The 20295-nt window shown below is 37.8% G+C and overlaps 1 protein-coding gene across 1 annotated transcript; it reads left to right on the top strand.

Annotated features, from left to right (window-relative positions):
- The first annotated feature begins 14950 nt into the window (after positions 1 to 14950).
- gsx1 (GS homeobox 1) lies at positions 14951 to 16351 on the top strand. The gene is made up of 2 exons (XM_042008632.1): positions 14951 to 15427; positions 15529 to 16351. Exons 1-2 carry the CDS (start codon positions 15049 to 15051, stop codon positions 15879 to 15881), a joined length of 732 nt encoding a protein of 243 aa, XP_041864566.1. The 5' UTR covers positions 14951 to 15048; the 3' UTR covers positions 15882 to 16351.
- The last annotated feature ends 3944 nt before the right edge of the window (positions 16352 to 20295 follow it).

The raw sequence follows: 20295 nt of genomic DNA, 5'->3' as shown, positions 1-20295 counted from the left end.
TCCACGGTAAAGTGGCGGCTCAGGGAGGGGTTTACTTTTTTCAGCACAAAAACATGCACAAAAAAAAAAAAAAAAATGCACAAAAAAAAAAAAAAAAAAAAAAAACACCAGCTTTTTAGACATTTTTAAATTCAACCAACGTGGATCTCGTATAGATATGTGTGGAGAACACAAGGTGAACAGAAGCACTAAAGGTACAGTCAGAATGCCAAAATAGCTTTTTGTGTACTTGTACAACACTAATGATGAACTTGTGTTTATCAAATAAATAATCTAGATCACAATGAAGATGCAACAAGAGATGAAAAAAGGTCCCTCCAATTTTAAAAAAAGTTTTGATGCTCTGCAAATTTTGCAAAATAAACAAATAAATGGATAGATAAAATATAAGGCCATCAATACACTGATGTAAAAATTCTGAAACAACTTAATTTTCAATCTAATAATGTATTCATAACAGAACAAAAAAACCTTAAATGATGAAAGTGATTTATTTTATTGTTTAATTGTCTTGAATTTGATGGCAACAGCAACACATCTTAAAATATTTGGGATGAGGGACCATAAAAGGCTCGTACTAAAAGAAACAACTGGAAGAACATATTGCAACAAATTAAATTTAATGGCAGCAGGTAGGTTACAAGACTGGGAATAAAAAAAAACACCTTAGAGAGGAAGACTCTCCCAGAAGTATAGTTAGTGGAACTTTAAATGGTCCATTATCTACACTACATTATATATATATAAAAAAAAAAAGAATATTAGAGAATCTGTGCTCAAAGAACATAGCTGAGAATTAATATTGGATGCCTCTGATCTTCCATTCATTTGACAACACTGTTAAATACAAACATGATTCTGTCATGGAAGTCAGTGCACTGGCTTAGGAGCACTTCCAGGACTGAGCTGCTCCTTTGCTTCTCTTGTGAACTGGCAGTCATCAAATCTAGCCATCCAATCTGCAAAGTTCTCATCTTCCTCTTTGCCTCATATTTATTGCCACTACTATTGCTGCACCTCAATACAATATGCAGCCTGCTTTTCAGCCCATCCAACGTCCCAGCAAGAACCCATGTCAAAATTTTGCTCATCACTCTGATTCAAATAGAGAAAACATATGTTTAAGGGGCTATACATTTGAACCCTAATCACCAAACTTCAATAGCTTATCTTATATTTGCCTGACGGACATGAAGATCGAACCTTAGAAAAGCAAAGTCATCCTGAAGTTATATGTGAACATGATCCAAAACACTATATTTTTCTGTACTAAAGCTCATTTAAAATGGACAGAGCAGAGCACAAAAATGTCCTTTGGCCAAATGAAATTAAAATTTGAAATTCTTTTTGGGAATCATGGATGCTGGGTTCCTGGGACGAAAAAGAGAGGGGCAATTTGGCTTGTTATAAGCACTTGGTTCCAAAGCCTGCATCTTCGATGGTATGGAACTGGCAACTTGGACATCTGGAAAGATACCATGCTAAATGATATATGCAGGTTTGTAAAAAAAAAGAAAAAAAGCCAATCTTGCTTTTGCTCCCTAGCAAATTGAAGATTTTTCTCTTGTTAGCCTCACTGATTAGTGGTTTTCTTATGGCTACACAACTATTCAGTTCCAATCCCTTGAGTTCTACTGTTATGAAGACTATCCTTTCATTTTTTAATAGTGCATTGGACAGTTCTTAACCCTGTTTTAATAGTTTTTGCAATCTCCTTAGATGTTTTCTCTGCTTGATGCATACCAATTATTTGAACCTTCTCAAACAGACTGACATCTTTTCCACAACCATGGTCGACATGGTTATTAACAAAAGAAAAGCTACTCATTGTATCATTTGAGATTAAATAACTTGTGTCCAGCTGAAAGATAATCGCCTATGCAGTAATTATCCAATAGGAGACTCCTACCTCCTTTTGGATAATTGTATATCAGATAAGAATGGGATGATATTACTCTCCAGCAAATGGTCTCTTTAAAATGGTAAATGGTCTATATTTATATGTGCTTTTCTGTACCTGGAATGATACTCAAAGCACTTTACATCATACATCGCATTCACCCATTCACACACACATTCACACACTGATGGCAGAAGCTGCCATGCAAGGTGCCAACTACGACCCATCAGGAGCAATTTGGGTTGGATGTCTTTCTCAGGGACACCTCAAAGTGAGCTCAACAGGCCGAGGATCGAACTGCAACCCTTAGGCCACAAGACGACAATTCTACCCACTGAGCCACGCTCTTTAGATCTCAGACATTTACTAACTGTTGTTAAAGTGGCACTGCTGAACTTTCGCAGGTGTTCTCAGTTAGGCGCCCCAAACAACAGCTAATTTGTCATCCATCAGGCATCCTACCTGTATTCTGAGCTCTCTCCAGTCAGTCACAGTAAGTCAAATGTTGACTCTTGTTTTAGCTTTTGTTCTGTCCCTTTCCCTCTTTCTTTGCCTCTTGCATTTCTCAGATGAATCAGCCATGGTACACATTCAAAATGACCAGTGTGTTGATATCTAGTTGCTGGTGTGTGACGTGGTGCCATAAAGGGAAATGCTGCTGTAAAGTGATGCAGTGTCCCAGGAGTGTGATTTCTCAGACTTGTGATGTTGCTGGGCAACAATGCATTCAGGAATGTACATAATAAATGTCACTGCCCCATTAAAAGAAACAAAAACACACTTTTTTATGTTCAGAAAGTTGTGCTACATTAAAAGAAGAGACGATGCAACACAATGGTAAACATGAACCTGTCCCGGATTTTTGAGATGTATGACTTAAAATAAATGTTGTCTTTATTGCTAGCTCACCTAGCATGAACTGATAATGTAAAAAAATGGCAAGTGTGGCTCTTGAAAGTGATTGCACAGCATATAACCTGTTAACCACAGAACCAGAGATGTTATGAAGTGGATTGAAGTACCTTTAGGTGGAGCCAAGAAGATTTCCTAGATTTTATGCTGAGTTAAGGATCTATGTTAAGAATAAGTCAAGAATTCTATGTAAAAAAATAAATAAATAAATAAATAAAAAAGTGAGCATCCCTCCCAAAATTTGAAATTATTTAGTGGGACAAAAAATACAGATACAAATATACTCTGTAAATCCCAGAGTGGTAAATTGTTTTCTAAGAGTATACCATTAGAAACACAAAGATTATATTAGCAATATTAATAATAAAAATGCAAATATATAAACTGAAAAAATAAATATATTAATACCCATTAAAACCATTGGAAATTAAAAACTGTTCATTAGTGCATTAGAATTTTCTTTATTTATTGGACTGTTGTTGTACATATTAAGACATATCTAATGTAGGAGTTGTACAGTTTGATGGCCACTCGCAGAAATGGGTTCTTCTGGCATTCAGTTGTGCATCGTGTTGGGACAAGTGTCTTGCTCAACAAGCTCCTTTGGAGGGAAAAAAATCGGCCCTGGCATTTTGGCCCAGACAATCCCACATGAGTTCATGCATGCCACAGATCTTTGCAATGTGAATATCAACCATGCAGTGTCTTACAAATACTAAAACAGAGCAGCTGTTAAGAGAAATCAGTGAGTGAACACATTAAATACTACCAAAAAGTGTAATTGGTTAATAAAATAAAAATCTATACTCCGACACAGTGATGAATTTTAGAGCAGCAGACAGATGAAAACTGTTCCTACATAGTGTAAAAACAGTGTCTCTGTGTCTGCTGCATGGACGTGGATGTTATATCAAACAGGTTCAACTAAAGATTGGATTAAAGCTTTTTTTGTTGTTTTCTGAACATTATTCTGTCTGGTCCAGAATGATTAGATTTCCTGATAAAGAGAACAACAGATGCATCAGTAACATATTGAGAAAAATGTAAGTAAATAGAAATTTCATATATTGTCCATAAACACCTACACTGAAGCTGCCTTTTAACACATTAAGACTCAAAAGTAGACGACTATCGGCCCACAACCAACAACAGATAGGCTGATAAAGAAAATCTGCTGAAAGAAAACTGCTGACTCACTGTTAATGTGGATAAATAATGGTTAAAAATCATGTCCTCACTTTCAATAAGAAGATTTATTTCAGGAGGATATAAAAGAACTCATTTTAACATCTGCTGTTTTAACCAGTGAACACAATCAGTTAACCTACTGGAAACACTGACGTCATCAACAGATTTCATAAATGGAAGGAGACAAACTAACATGTCAGTAAAACAGCTGTTTTATTGAAGTGTTATCATCATAACTTTGTAAACAGCCATCGTGCTCACTGCTAACTGGCTCATATGTCTCAGACTGACTGGGTTTAATGGGTCTCTTTACTCAAAACAGAACATCAGTGATGTGTAAGCAGTTTAGCTTCTACCACAGCTTCTACCATCATCATCATCCATGGCAACTGATGAAGATCCTGCTACAGTTGAACTGTCAATCTCTGGACATTTGGCACCACCTTTAAAAAAAAAAAAGAAAAAAGAAAAACATATCCAATCTCCGTTTCATCTCCCTGGTTTTGACAGGTAGCTGCCGCCACTGGCACAGTATGAGGAGTAATCCAAAACTGTCCTTAACTTAGAGAGCAACTTCCTGTTTGACACCTCCACCAAAAAGTTCAGTTCCACCCCTACAAGGATCAGGTTGTTGGCATCTGCTGCCTTTAGTCTGCATGCATCAACAAATAAGGCCACCATAGACTCATAAAACATTTTTAGCATCATCCAACAGTTCTTGTAAGGCCTTAGCTGTCTTCAAAACTAGATCCATCTCTGGCCTTTCATGCAGAGGACAGTTTTGTTTTGTTTTTTGTTTGTTTTTTCTTGCTCAATCAAGTTTATTGACACTGTGCATGACATATTTGAAGACATTCACCATCTCTACACTAACCTGTTGGATGGAAACAGGAGCCACTGGTGTCCTGGTCCTCCTCAAGTCGCCTCAGTAGATGGTTCTGCTCAGACGATGTGACAGAGTTGTTCAATAGACTCATTAATCTTTGCAGTGGTGGAAACCCATGTCATGGAAAGTAAAGTAACGGATTTTATGGGATTACATGCAGTTAAGACAAACTCTTATAAGTTAGAAAACAGCTTAAATTGACAACAGCATACATGACCTTTGGAGAAAATACGTACATTTACCAACATGCTGATAACTTGTTTCTTGAATTTCTCATCAAAATGTATTAATTGCCATAGTTTTGGCATGCTTCACCTCACTACATCAACACCTAAGTGCATTCCAGCTTGTGTTCATTCAAAGAGAAGGCCTCTTTATTTTAGTGTTCATAGCATTCAGCTGGCAGTGAACTGGGGGCAAATGGGTATCATTCAGAGTGATGAGATTCATTTAGGGTTTTGTCAGGACTGAGAGTAGTGTGAAAGTTGGTGTCAGTGGACCCCTGGCCTAGATTGGCTCAAAGCCAGTGTGTTAGTTTCTATGGTAATGAAGAAATAGTAACTAACTCCCAGCAGCGTCCCGCCGCGTGTCGCCTCCTCAATAGAGTGCTTCTGCAGAAAAAAGGGGACCCTGTGAGATGGGCAGTGACCCGTCATCACATCAACTCTCACATATATGGTCATATATATATACATTGAATTAGCCTAAAGCTCTCTTTCACACTACTTACGTCATAACTCTTGAGAGAAAGTTGAGACTGGGCCATATATTCCCTGTTTTGATAAAAGCGGAGTGTGAGACAGAGTAAAAAGCCGTTGCAGGGGTCATTAGGATGAAGGAAGGGGGGATGAAATGCAACGACTGAGTGGGGGGGAAAAAATCCAACAAAAGCTTACTCCAAATCACAATACCTCCAATAGAAATTAGAGAAGAAAAGGGGAAATTAAGTTATGAAAATCATACCAGGGGTTTGCTTTTACTCATGCAAATGTACTTGTTTTTTTTTGTTTTTTTTTTTTGTTCACTGCTCTGTAGTGTTGCTCTCACCTAGGAGACAAAGTTTCTGCTTCATGTACAGTTTAGTTCTTGAAAAAGAGATCCTTCTCTAAGATTTAAAGGACAAAAATGTCCTCTGTCTTATCAAAAAGGCCCAAAATATTTCAATAGCAAATGCTGAAGGAAGAGCACTACCAAAGTCTAAGAAATTTAGGTGTTTTTAAGTCAGTGTGTTGGACCTCTATATATTGTAGGAAATGAAAACAATTCAAAGACAATTGTGACTGCCAAATGGAGGCTAATGTGAGATGAATGGGGAGGAAATGGGACAAACTGCAGGAGGTCATTAATGAGAAAGCAATAAACTTAAAGGAATCAGTGGGTTTATTTTCAGCTTCCTTTAAGACCTTAGTCTGTTTTCCTGCAGCTCATTCTCCTCCTGTTCTTCAGGAGAGGGGGGGATACACTGATGGAGTAATCATGAACTGCTAAGCTGGAAATAAGTAAATAATGATTACACAAGTAGAATTTGTGGGGGTGTTTATCTCCCTCCTTTCCCTCCTGCTCTAACTCTCTGACCTCACTCCTCTTTAACTCTTACCCCCCTCGGTGATTTCCCATGGGCCTCCTATTGATTCAATTAAGTGAGCACACAAATACCGTATGCTTTTTCTCAACCAACCACAAAACGGCAAAGCAGTGGCATCAAGTACATTGATGCACCTAATTTTTTTTAACATTTAAATTTCACAAAAAAACAATAACAAAGCAATTTCCATTTCCCCCCTTCTTATTTCCAGGTTGAATAAGCTGTTGAGCAGATATTACTGGAAACATCAGAGCATCAAATACCAAAACTGGGAGCAAAAAAGTGAATAAAGGGAGGGGACGAGGGATGGGATCAGAAAAGTAAAGTGATGAAAAGGAGGGCGGAGTAGTGAGCCACCATCAGAAGCTGTTCTGTGCCATAATTCAGCTTTGTTCGCTCCACAATAATGTCTCCTACGTATTGGCCTACAGCATATCACTCTGCGAAGAGAAATGAGGCAAACACAACATCGCAAAAGACGCTTTGCTTTCTTTTACTTTTGTAATTGTGAGACTGTTCATGAATAGAGAAAAGGGAACAAAGAAGGCAGTGTGGATGAAGGCACTATCTCTGACATCCCCAGCACTTTGAACAACTTGTCAGTGCAGACACTGAAGCAACTGCACTCTGTCACATTTGTGTACAAACCCCTTGAAAGGGCTTGCTGACCTGCCCATATCCCTTTATTGGGGTTCAAATGGCAAGAGGCATTCATTGTGTGTGGGAGAGTTCATTAAATTCATTGGTTTGACCCGTTATTTCTGGGCCAAAAGTCTACTGATTTGGAAAAATGTGAGTCAGCCATATGCAATAGCCAACTGACCTCCACAGGGTAATGAACCCTTTTGAAGAGCATTTCAAGGCTTTTTTATGAATGGGGTCAAAGGCGAAGTTTGAAGCATATCTGTAGCAGAACCAATGGATTTACATCAAAAGGAAATTTGAAATCATCCAAAGATATTTAGAACTCTAATCGCTTTTTTACTAATATTTCTGACCACAACACTAGTTATTGTTTATTGAAGTTGAAACTAAAAGGATGATGAAACTTTGAAATTAAACAGATGTTGAGTATTCAGTAGGTAACTAAATGTTTTAGATCAGTATGAGGAACAGATTTAGTAAAAAAAAAAAAAGGAAAAGATAAAAATACACTTGATAAAGATAAAAAATACACTTGTCTGATTTATTTCCCATAACATCAACACATTTCTATAGGCTCATTAAATCTAAATGGTATATTTTTCTGATGTATACTTGTCAGAAAGTATAGTATAGTATACTTTTATAGTATAGTCTATTTATTTATTTATTTGTTTATTTATTGGCCCTGCATGGACTGGCGACCTGGCCAGGGTGTACCTGCCTCTCTCCTATTGCTGGGCTAGGCTACAGCTTCCCTGCAATCCTGTTTTGGACTAGAAGATGGATTGATTTTTTTTTTTTTTTTTTTTTGCAGACATATCTTGCAACTAGCAGAAATTCTTTGTGATGCTTTAAAATCAAGCTAAAAGAATTCCTAATATTAGACTGGTTGGGTTTACAGTAAACTTTTACAGTAAATGACTAATTAATTTGTTGTTGAATGTTATATAGATTTCTAGATGTTTTTAAAATCTGTAGCATTTGTGTCTTTCTGTGACATTTGAAGAAAGTGATTGGTTGGACACTTAGAACCACTTTCCATTTAAGATAGCTTCTGATTGTTAAAAACTATTTACCAGTAACGGTCTAATACCAAACATTGCAAATACATGTTTCTGCAAGTTATTGTGCAGGATTTTGTTGTAATATCTTGAATTTGTTCACCCTTCTTATACTAACTTGTTTCTAGAAAGTGATGTGCAAAACACCTCATTCTGTTTCAATTAATAATTAGAAAAGTTCAAGTTAAATTGACCTAACTTTTAGTCAGGTGTTGTTCGCATGTTTTCAGGGTGTAGATTGTTCTGTGACTGTCTTTCCATTTTTCTGTCTGATCTTAGTTGATGATCTCCAGCTACATGAGCCAAAGACTGATTTTAAAGACAAGACACAATAACAGAAAATACAAAAAAATGAATGAATGAATTAATTAAAACAAAAGATAAATGTGAATCAGTATATAATTAATGTACAAATCAAACCAGTTTGGAGCTTTTAGTATTTTGTTGTTGTTGTTGTTTAAAAATGATTAGTAAAATATGTTGCACCGAAGCATGTTTGGTAATGGGAATACTTTGGAAAATGTTTTACAGTAGGGTAAAAGCCTAAAAAAACTCACATAAATATAGTAAAGGAAATAGATTTGCATCATCCAAAATTAAAATCAAAATAAAATAATAAGAATGGAAAATAATTGATCATCATTGGTTCACGCTGTATGAAATTTATTTTGCAGACATCAACAGGTTAAAGTCACTGTTACTGGGCAATTTAATTTCCTGATTGTTAACTATAATTTAATAAATACAGAACTCCCACTCTATGCAAAAGGGTACTAAACTTCAGATGTTTATCAAACATTTTTTTCTCTTTGCTATCTACACATAAAAACAGTTAGAAAAATGAATCCAGAAATATTAAATAATAACTCAATTTAATTGTATATTCATAGTTTGGGGGTCATAAGGGCAACACATTAGCAATACAAAAAGCAAATTTCTTTGCGCTTTCAGTTAATCATTAGCTTTCCAGTCTGTCTGTTTGCGTCTGTGATCATCTGTCTTTGAGGCTTAAATGTCTGGAATGATGTCCAGACAGAGGTGTTGTACTCGTAGTCCAGATATGATCTTCTATCCACAGCACAGCTTTTTCTAGGACTCTGTTTTTGTGCCATAACTAGCTATTCAATAACCACATATTACTGTGTGCTGACACTGTCGGTGTAGCCAGCTGTGTGGAGACAGGCATAGCTGTGAGGATGCACCTAGCAACAGCACTTGACCTGGACTCAACCACATCAGAGAGGCTCTACACAGCAGACAGAGGAATACATTTGGAACCAGATTTATCATCAGGCAACAGTGTAATATTAATCAAAAGGTATTTTGAAAATTGTTGATTGAAACAGTCTTTTTTCTAGCATGTAGAAGATTGTATCAGTACAATTTACAGCAGAATTTGATATCTCTGAAATGTCTCACTCTCACTGTCACTCTCTTTTTTTAAAACTGAGTCACATCCTGGTAACCGCTGTATTTCATTTTGACAAATTGGGGATTTCCTCCTGTAATCAATGATAAACTTTAGAAAGGCAATTTGAAATTTTAGACCTCCATGTGAAAACACTTTAACAGACATAAAATCAACTGTGATAACTGACACTGATATTTATTTATATGTAATAGTGTAATGTGTAGAGCTGAACGTTTTCAGTTTACAACCTAGTGTCTAATTTCTGCTTTAAGGCTCTATATATGTGGAAAACAAATGGCAAAGAAACATAAAATCTGACTGTGAAATTTGACGAAGATATGGAAGAATAGAGGAATATTGTGACCAAATAATGATTAGTTCAGGCAGGTAGCTGACTGTCCTGCTATGAAATAGAAGATCAAAGAGAAATAAAGCAGGATAAAATAAAAAAAAAGTAGACATAAATAATTTGGTATAGAAGAGGAAAAATGTGTGTGGCTCAGATGAAGTTCAGCATGACTGATGTGAACCAGAGGATGACAGTAAATGCACAATCATGACAAGGAGTCGGAGAAAAGGGAGTGTGACAATGTGGGGCTAAATTAGCTCAAAAGACAATGGAAATGTGACATTTATAGACAGATTCATAAATTCTTGTGGATAAACCAAGATGACTCCCTGAAATGTTGGTGGAGGAGGAATATGCGAACATGATTATGATTCATAACAGTCAAAATTACACAAGAATGTGTAAAGAAAAACAATCCTGGCTAAATATACCATCTGACTTGATCCCAGTCCAACACCTTTGGATATTATACAGCTTTTTAAAAGCAGCTGATGACAGAGCATCTTAGCTGGCACGTCCATATCCAGCAACATTAAGGTTGTTATCAACATAAAGAGAAAAACTTTAAGGTTTAATTCTCAGTAGTGAAAAGTGGACTGATTTCTGTTGCATTGAACCCCAACTGAGGTGGATGTATTTTTACTTTAACAAATGAACAAATATCCAACTTTAAAACTAATGCAGTTAGTAGGGGGAGATTTTTAATCATCTGAGTGTTAAAAGTTATTGCAGAAGAGTGTATTTCTGTTGTGTTTCGTAATTTCATAATTTGTTTTTATTTGATTCAGGTCAATGCTCCTTGTGATTTTCCCTCCATTTAATTTGATAGATTTACATGTTTTAATTATTAAAGCAGTAAAAAAAATGAAAAGATGAATGATGAGTTTTTTGCTTATTTTCTCCATGGTCGTGTAGGTTCATAAACGGGTGTGAATGTAAATTGTTGTTTGTGTCTCTGTGATGGACTGTCGACCTGTCCAGGATGTACCCTACCTCTCGCCTGGTAGCGGTTGGGATGAGCTCCAGCCCCCACACGACCCTGAATTTGGGGAATAAGCGTGGGTTTAGAAAATGGATGGATGGACATCATGATTCACTCTGCTGCACATCTTTTCAGGCTGTTTTACTATTGCAGATTCCTGAAGAGACATTTAAAATTTCACTCTATAACCTTAGATTTTTACACTGTGAGGCTTTCAGTGAATTTTGCAGTGGTCCTAAAAAAAGATGATTCAAAGTGCTTCCCTTGTTTGATTTCTTTGAGTAGAAGAGTTATTTATTTAAAGCTTATGGGCTAAATGTAACCGAGTACTTGAGACATTTAATCATACAAATTTTCTAAGGCAAAAAAAAAAAAAAAAAAAAAAATAAAATAAATATATATATATATAAATAACACCAAGAAAGTATCTGCATATACAGACTAATTTTTGGAGAGATTGCATAATGTTGCCAAAAAACATAGCAACAATAATTTTAATAGAATAGAAAACATATGACTTAGTTTGAGTTAAATTGAAGAGATAGACATCTTTCATCTCCACAGTCATTTGAGCAATTTATCCCTTTAACAAAACTCCACACCAGTCAAAAATAAAGACTGTTATTAGGAAATTAATGGTTACAAAGTAAAAAGTCTCAATGCTTTTCATTGCAGTTCTGATTGGCGTTAACTGAATAAAGCAAAAATGAATGAAGAGAATAAATAAACTGATGGAAGGGATAATTAAGCTAATTTACAGAAGCACAGGCACAGTAAAAAAAAAAGTATATATGTTTATTCGAGTCCATATTAGTGAATTTTACTGTTCTGTTGTGGCAGTGAAATTATGAATATGGAAATGACTGATCCCAGTGAAATTTAATTCTTTAAAAAATCACTCATTAAAGTTAAATAAAGATTCCACCAAATGTAAACTTGCAAGTTACAGTCTGAGAGAAAACCACATTCATTTCTGAGACAAAAAGCATAGTTCAAACACACTTCATAAAAATAATAAATATGTTCCAAAAATCATTTCTTGTATAAAATGTCCATTTATTTGTAATCATTTAAGGTGCCACAAATTTCTCATAATTATACCAAAGTAGAGTTTGTATTTGGTCTACTTGAGAGGTTTCTAGCTCAGCTAGGATGTGCCTTTATGCAAACATTATCTCTACGATTACCCTTATATGGAATTAAAATAACTGAAACAATCTCCATGTTTTAGATATTATCAGTTAGAACTCAAAAGAAAACAGAAGCCATGAGTTTTTTCTTTTGTTCAGTCAAGTCCAAATTCACCTGTGGAGCCTGATATCTGTCACTTAATGCACCCTCAACTGACAGCATCTCTTTGTCCGTCTCCTTCTCTCTTAAGGATTCATTAGTCCCTATAGACTCCAGCAGCCTAAACATATTGCACCATTCAGCTGGTACTTACGTGTCATCTGTTATCTATTGGACTGGTGTTTCTGGTGAGCATATGAATGATAATCAGGCCTTTGTGTGTCCATGGAGGTGCAGGCTGTGATGTTGCCTCAGGGGCAGATTAGGAGGGGCAGCCGGCCCTCTGTGTCACGTCGACAGTCACAGCGCCCATCCGCGGTTGGGCCAAGCCCCACTGGGACCTTAAATCCTGTTACACTGTCAGCTAAAACCATCATTTGTATTAGAGATGTGTGGGTGTTTAAGTGTGTGTACATATTAAGAGAGTGGGGATAGTTCTTAAGCTATGAATTATTCATATCAAAAAGAAAAGGAGATATTGACTACATCTCCATAAACAGACTGCTCTCTTTATGTCATCAGGCACGAGATCTTTGGGTATAATTGTGTAAAAAGCTCCCTGAAAATGTGTTTCACCAACGGCACAGCAGGCACTGGTCAGCGTTATCATCAGGGATGAATTTGAGTGATGGCAATTGTTCCAACTTAATATCTTATAAATAATTTACTATTTCTGGGGCAATGCTTCCCCCACTATCAAACATTCATGTTAAGAAGCTTTGCCAGCCCACAGCTGTATGCTGAACACATGGAGCGATGCTAAATTAGTCCGTCTCGATGCCGAGTGATAAAAAAAAATAAAAGAAAGATCCCACAGATATGAGTGTGATGACGCATTTTCATAAGTGGCTATATGTGTATATTTATTTATTTAGCTTGGAGCTTGTGAAGAAATGCAACAGAGTCGTTACAGCGTGAGAGTGCTATTTTCCTCGATTATTTATCTCAGTAACAAGTGATTATGGAGAATGAGATTCTTTGCACTTCTGGCCCGCGCCTCCAGAGGGAGGTCAAAACTATTTGTCAGTCTCCAGTTGGGATTGCAAATTAGGATGAGCCTCCCTGCGTGACGACCCATGAAACCACTATTCCTATCCACGGGATGACTGCTGTACATAATTTGAAAATTAGGGCCTTTGATAACATCTTTATGTTGAGCAACGGGCACCAATCTGCCCCCACGCACAGACTACCTGCCGCAGGAAAATGATATTTTTAAATCTGAAGCGTTTATGACAAATGTTGCTTGAAGTTTTAATGCAAAACATGGCCGAGTTTTTCGTGAGAAACTATGTGTTTTTAACACATTACCTTGTTTAACAACCCGAATAAAAGCAAAGTTTTTTTACATGTTTTATAACAAGATTGACAGACTGATAGTGGTTAATTCGAAATGAAAGGACAGACTAATATGAAAATGAAAATTACTCTTATCGATCCAACAGGTTTTTGACCTTCTGACTGGATCTCGTTAAACGGTTTAAATTCTTTTTTGTTCCTACTTTAATGGCGCAGCCTAATTACAAGAGTAACGATTTGATGTCCAAAACATTAAGCCTCTTTCATGAGGAGAAAACAGATAGCATCACACTGATGTGGAGATGCTCTGGAGCTGAAATTATGTGGGGGATCGTGTTTAAGGCAGACATACACACACAAATTAAACATAAAACGTATTCGCCAGATAAACGTTTCTGATTTTAAAATTTTGGGTCATGAACATAACGTATATGTTTATACTCAAGCAAGAAGCTGTGATGTAAATAAATCACATTTCACTATTTACTCACATATTACGGCACCGGTCTCTTTGAAGATCTGGTTCAAAAAGTGCTAAAGTGAAAGAAAATGTTTTCCTATTACTTAATTCAATCAGAACGCGAGGCGGGGGCTTCACGCGCAGCGCACAGGGCTCCTCTATGACAGAGTCGCCTTTGTTGCGCCTATCCGCCGCTGTCACACACTTTAATTCGACTCTCTTTCTCTCTCATTGAAAACCCTCCACAATGACATTCAATAAGGGCCGCAGAGTGAAAACCTGGTTATTTTTACATATTCTTTCCCCGACTCGGCAGGGGCCCGAGCAAAGGAATTAATCACTGCTCTTTAACAGCACTGCCTTCAGGCAATGACTTGTCCCTTTTATTTGTGCCCAGAAATGACACATTAACCCTAAAATGGATATGCATAAACTTTACATTCAGCTGTTGCGTTTGTTTATGCGCCGCACTGTCAGTGAAGCCACACAAGTGCAGAGAAACATAAAAGCGTAAACTTAATAATGATTGTTGGTGTTGAAAAAATTGTTTTTAGCAACTTACGTAAAATTACTGTCGTTTACCTGCTGTTAATAAATCTACCCCCTCCCCTTTTTGTGAAGATGTGAAGATGCAGCTACAACTAACTTATTCAGACAGCTTAATATCTAAGGTGAAACTTAACTAAGCATCGGCTTTCCAAATGTGACAGAAACGTTTTCTCTCACAAATTTAAGCTCTTCTCTATGATAAAATGAGAGTGATGATAAAAGGGAGAATGGGCAGTGCCGCTTCTTGCGGCGTGGGTGGGGCTGACAAGAATAGACTACATTATGCAGTTCATTTAGTTAACAAGTGAAATAATGGGGAAGCGTGCAGTGGGAATGCCGAGAGAAAGGCACAAAACCCTATTGAGAGCTCTTGGCCGCTTGCAGCGTAACCGTCACATGGCCGAACCGAGTCCACTGCAGCTATTTAAGGAGAGTCTGTGCGCCTTCAGCACCACTTCGCTGTCCACCGTCCCGAAGAGAGCACGCTGACGCAACCAACGACGCACCACGCTGAGCAACAAGTTTGCAACTATGCCGAGGTCTTTTCTTGTGGATTCCTTGATTTTAAGGGAGACGAACGACAAGGGAAATGAGAGTAGCACACCCTTGTTCCCGTACGCTGTGCATTCGCCGCACCACCCGCACGGGCTGCCGGGCTCATGCCACTCCAGGAAAGCCGGGTTACTGTGCTTCTGTCCGCTGTGCATGGCAGCTTCCCAGCTCCACCCGTCACCGCCGACACTGCCACTTCTCAAAGCAACTTTTCCTCCCTTCACTTCACAGTACTGCCACTCCACTCTCTCAAGGCAACACTCTTCATCCAACAGCGTCAACCTCAGTCACGGACCTGGGATATACCAAGCTGCGTACTCAGTTTCAGACCCGCGGCAGTTCCACTGCATCTCCATCGGTGAGTAAGATTGTTTTCAGGTTTCACTGTGAAGAGCAAACACATATTTCTTGTGCGTCCCTAAAGTTGCTGTTACTGACCGTTTTTATTACTTTTTACAGACAACAGCAACGGTAAACTTCAGAGCAGCAAGCGCATGCGCACCGCCTTCACCAGCACACAACTTTTGGAGCTGGAGCGAGAGTTCACCTCCAACATGTACCTCTCTAGACTGAGGCGCATCGAGATAGCCACGTACCTGAACTTGTCTGAGAAGCAGGTGAAAATCTGGTTCCAGAACCGCAGAGTGAAACACAAAAAAGAGGGAAAGAGCAGCGGCCAAAGGACTGGATCCCATAACTGCAAATGCTCGTCTCTGTCAGCCACGAGATGCTCGGAAGAAGAGGACGATGATATTCCCATATCTCCCTCCTCGTCCGAAAAGGAGGATGTGGACCTGTCCGTTTCCCCATGAACTCCCCTCTGAACTGTTCTCTGAAACATTGTGCTTGCAATACAGCCAAGAAAGAAAGAAAGACTGTTTCACTCATTTTCAGTCGATTGTACATATACAGATAATATTTAACCAGGGTTCTGCCCTCCCTGAATAATTGTATAGATGTATACATGTTGTACGTTTTGTATGTAGTTTTTTTCTGAAAACAGTCAATTGTTGTTGCCAATCAAATGCATATGGTAGGCATATTTGTAAAGACAAAACCAAAAAACAATAGCAACATTGTTTATTAGTATTTTGGGGAAGACAGCATTTTGTACCACATTTAGTGAGTACTGGTTAGATACATGCTTTGTGGTTGGAGTTGCCTTAAAATACGGCAAAATGAGAGAAAATTCCACCACTGTCACGTGACTGAGACCGCTCTGAAATTATATCTTGGGTGTAATTGAAAAGTATTTATTTATTTAAAAATGTTGATACTTAAATAAAAATATTTCTGAGGCTTAGACTACGTGGTTTTGTGAAATATATGTGAATTTTGCGCACTTTACATATATATATATATATATATGACTAGTAAGAGGACAGTTAGCTATATTATTTCAGACATGTGTGGTATGTGCTCAAAAATGGTAATATGGAGTAGTCCTATTAAACTGTCGCTGGCTTCGGCTACATTGGAAGCGCGCGGGTATCCCGTGCATTATTGCGCTTTACAGACACAATGAGGGCAAATTAAGATAAAGAAGTTTTAAAATTGTTTCTCGAGAAACATAAACTGCTCTACGAACGATGTGTTCAGATCATGAAAAGATATTAAAGGTAAACAAATTAGGTGTTAATAACTGTTTTGGAATTTTTTTATTATCTTTTTTAAATTTCCACACGCCCCCGTCTTTCAACAGACAACCAAAATGTCCTCTTGTATCTTAGAAGCACGTTAAATTATATGGACTTAACGGGTAGACTAAACACTTAATAAATTTTGTCAGGCCGAAGTGATAAAAGCATTATTATGTAGTCCTCTTGTGTGCTTTCCCCTAGGGACACTCAACCCAGATATCGCTGCCTGTCCTGGTCCTTTGGAGCTCTTTTCATGTTTCATCCCGGCTGAAATGATCTGTCTCGTGCGACCGAGTTAATAATCTCTGTGAGTGTATAATAGTGCGTCAGGACGGTGCATATCTTAAGATATAAATCTAACATGAAAATAAATGAGGAAAGAATACAATTTGGTGCCCATGACCCAGATTGTTCCTATTATGAACGCAGCAGTTTATTGTCAGCTTTATGAGTTGCAGGTGCATTTTTAGCGCTCAAGCAAACATCTCCAGCTAGGCCAGAATTATATTTGAAATAACAAAACACAAAATTACTTATAAGTATGTAATTACTTTATATGTTAAAAACTTAAAATTTAAATAAAATGTGGCAAGTTTAATAGCATGCAGCACCATCAAACATAAACAGGATTGTTTTTTGGGAAACAAAATCCTCATTTGTGTTTAAGTAGATTTTTTAAGCAGCTTATATGTATCTTTATATTCAGTTAAAAACACATCAATGGTTGAAATGGACATATTCTAAATAGCCATGGCTGGACTTCTGCGTATCAGACTTGGTTCTTCTCGACTATTTTACGCACCGCTACAGCTGCTCTCTGACAGGAGCTTTAACTGCCAAAATTATATTTATTATGTTGAATGGACTTTAAATGATATTTACCCCACTATGAACACATTTCTAAACTTTTTTAGAGAGGGAAATCTGTTTCTAAACTGCGTAGAGAACATAATCTGCATCGTTGTGTCTTTTTTGGATGTGAAGTTTCACTAGTAAACTTTCATTTAATTGTTCACTTAAACATTTTAACAAAACTCTAATATTTGCATTTGTTAAGATATGGGATTAGACCATTTTGTTAATTGCACCATAGAGCCCCATTTTGCTCACAACGTCCTCTGTAAAGCGCCCTTTATCCATTCAATAGCCTGGGGGTATGCGCCCTGGGGGAGCTTATACCCTCGGTGCTCCAAATGCTCAATTTATTTATTCTTAATTTTGTGCCGATCAATTCATTGAAGCAAAAAGGACTACGGTGTCTTTTTAAAAAGAAGAAAAGGGAATTGTGGACGTAACCTTGACGGAGCTGAGGAGAGGGCTCCCCTGACGCTGGAGAGCCGCTTGAGTCAACAGGCGCCCATCTAGCAGACTCGCCCTTGTCTTTATTCTGGCTAATTTTTTATTTACGGCTTTTCTTTGACATGTCTCTTATCTATCAGATTAAAAGAACAGCTTGTAACAAATCAGTCTGCACGATTTACAACAGCATTAAAAGGGGACAAAGGGAGCAGGCAGTCAGTACCTGAGAGTCTGGTAGACGGCGCGGCGCTGCAGCTGATTCGATGGTTTGAAAATACGCACGAAACAAAATACTTGAATCCTGAAAAAGAGCCTTTGTACGTTTCTTTAGAAATCAAGCAATTCTGCATGACAAAGGACAATTAATAAGCCGTCTTTTCACGACCAGCAGCTGGTTTCCCCGTCAAGGAAAGTTGGAAAAAATTCAGACTGAATGCGCGCAAAAGCCCTTTGCGCGCAGACAGCAACCCAAGGTGACCCATTTGGCACAGTTAAAATAACCAAGCCGAGGTAAAAGCGAGGGAACTGTCAAAAACATTTAAGCTGAAATATCTTGAAATTGCAAATCCCTTTATGTGGAGGGACGCTGCCGATGTGGGTTAGTCGTACAAAGGAGGTGGTTAAGTTGGAGAGGCTTTGGAAACGGACACGTGGCTTCTCAATGAGAGCTCTTTTGGACCCGCGTGGCTTGGTGTGGCATTGCACATTCAACTACTTTTAAGCTATCCAACTTTATACAAATGTGTGCTTAAACTTAACTAGTTGACATAATAAGTTTACAGATCAGTTAGTAAACTTTTAAACAGCTAAATGCGTTTTAAATGTATTTGTTTATTCAATTTTAAAGGACAAATGTGAGCTCCCCCTGACAAAAGTGAGCTCCCCCTGACTTCCAATCAAGCCTGGAAATGTAGAATACTGAGTTATTGTATAGACTATTTACAACTTGATTTTTTAGCTTTAAGGGGGAAACGCAGATTCATCTTTCTATGCTTTTGTATGTAGTGTTTTATTATTATTAACATTATTATTGTGTTAGTTTTTATGCTGTTTTTCCTTTGTAAATCTGCCTGAAGAGGTTTACTGCTGTAAGTACAAAGGTGAGAGCGTGTTTGTGTGGTATTAAAATGGCAAAAAGTTTTATGTCTTTCCAAAACATCAGGAATGCAGCGAAATGTTCCATCCACATTGCGCTTTAAAACACAAGTCTATCTGCATTTTAGTTTCATGTTACCAGCTCGACTTGCATCAGTGGATTGGAAACTATTTTTTTTCTTATAAAATTACTGTTGTTACAATAAAAACAAAACAAAACAAACAAACAAAAAAAACAGCAACACGTCTCATTATAAATCTCTTGTTGAAGACAACGTGTGTTGAAACGGCTGCAAAGACGGAAACAGCTCGTCATTGCCTTGAACTCCGGCTGTTTTCTGCTGCAACATTTGAACCCACTCAGCTGTATATAATCTGTTTAACAGCTAATCAGTAGTGTTAGATGAAGGACTGGCACGCAGCTTCACTTTCCATCAGTCCCCCCATCTCTAATTGAATATTCAACGCGCGCACCGTGCCCTGCTTGCCTTTTTCAGCGTGCTGAGAATACGCCTTTTTAAATCTCGGCCCATACACAAGCAGTGTCAAAGGTCTGGAAATAATGAACTGCGCAGACATGGAAGAGATTCTTGCAGGAGCCGCCGCTGGTGCAAAGTAAATGCCTCTGAAGGAGGCTTTTGCTTAGTCTGCCTATTTGTGATATTTTGGGAGGGGAAAAAACTCCGGTGCACTTTTTAAAACTGTTTGATAGACTCACCTGTATCCATTTAATGTATAAGTATCCTATGAATAATGGACTTTGCCTATTACACAAACGGGGAACAAGACCGTACCAGATATCAGCGTATTAAGATGTTTGGTGGAAGCCACATTAGAAGCCGGTCATGATTTGTGTCCAATGTCTAGTTTAAAGAGGAAAACAATCTGTTACAGTTGTATATATCAGCTTTTGGTTATGTTCAGTTAACATTTGAACATCAGTACTTGTGTCATATATATATGACCAATATTCTGTGGCTGAACTCTTTGGGAGCAAGTTTTCTGAAAAGAAAGGGGAAAAAATAGGAGCGTGCAAGTTGTCTGTTTACACACACATGAACACACAAGCCATTCGTTCTAGTAAAAACGTTCACAATATACTGGAGGATTAGGATTATGCAGTAATTTCATCAGGAGATGGAGTGGGGGCTGCTGACGGTTCTTTGTTTAGTAGCCAATAAACTTTGTAGGC

Source organism: Melanotaenia boesemani, chromosome 15, assembly GCF_017639745.1.
Source record: "Melanotaenia boesemani isolate fMelBoe1 chromosome 15, fMelBoe1.pri, whole genome shotgun sequence".
Lineage (NCBI taxonomy): Eukaryota > Metazoa > Chordata > Actinopteri > Atheriniformes > Melanotaeniidae > Melanotaenia > Melanotaenia boesemani.
Note: the sequence above shows the minus strand (reverse complement) of the source record. Positions and strands in the feature narration are given on the sequence as shown.

What these genes read in the sequence shown, in the direction of transcription:
- gsx1 (XM_042008632.1), top strand. Translation starts at nt 15,049, where the DNA reads ATGCCGAGGTCTTTTCTTGTGGATTCCTTGATTTTAAGGGAGACGAAC. An exon ending in GTTCCACTGCATCTCCATCG is followed by an intron (nt 15,428 to 15,528) that starts GTGAGTAAGATT and finishes TACTTTTTACAG; the next exon opens with ACAACAGCAACGGTAAACTT.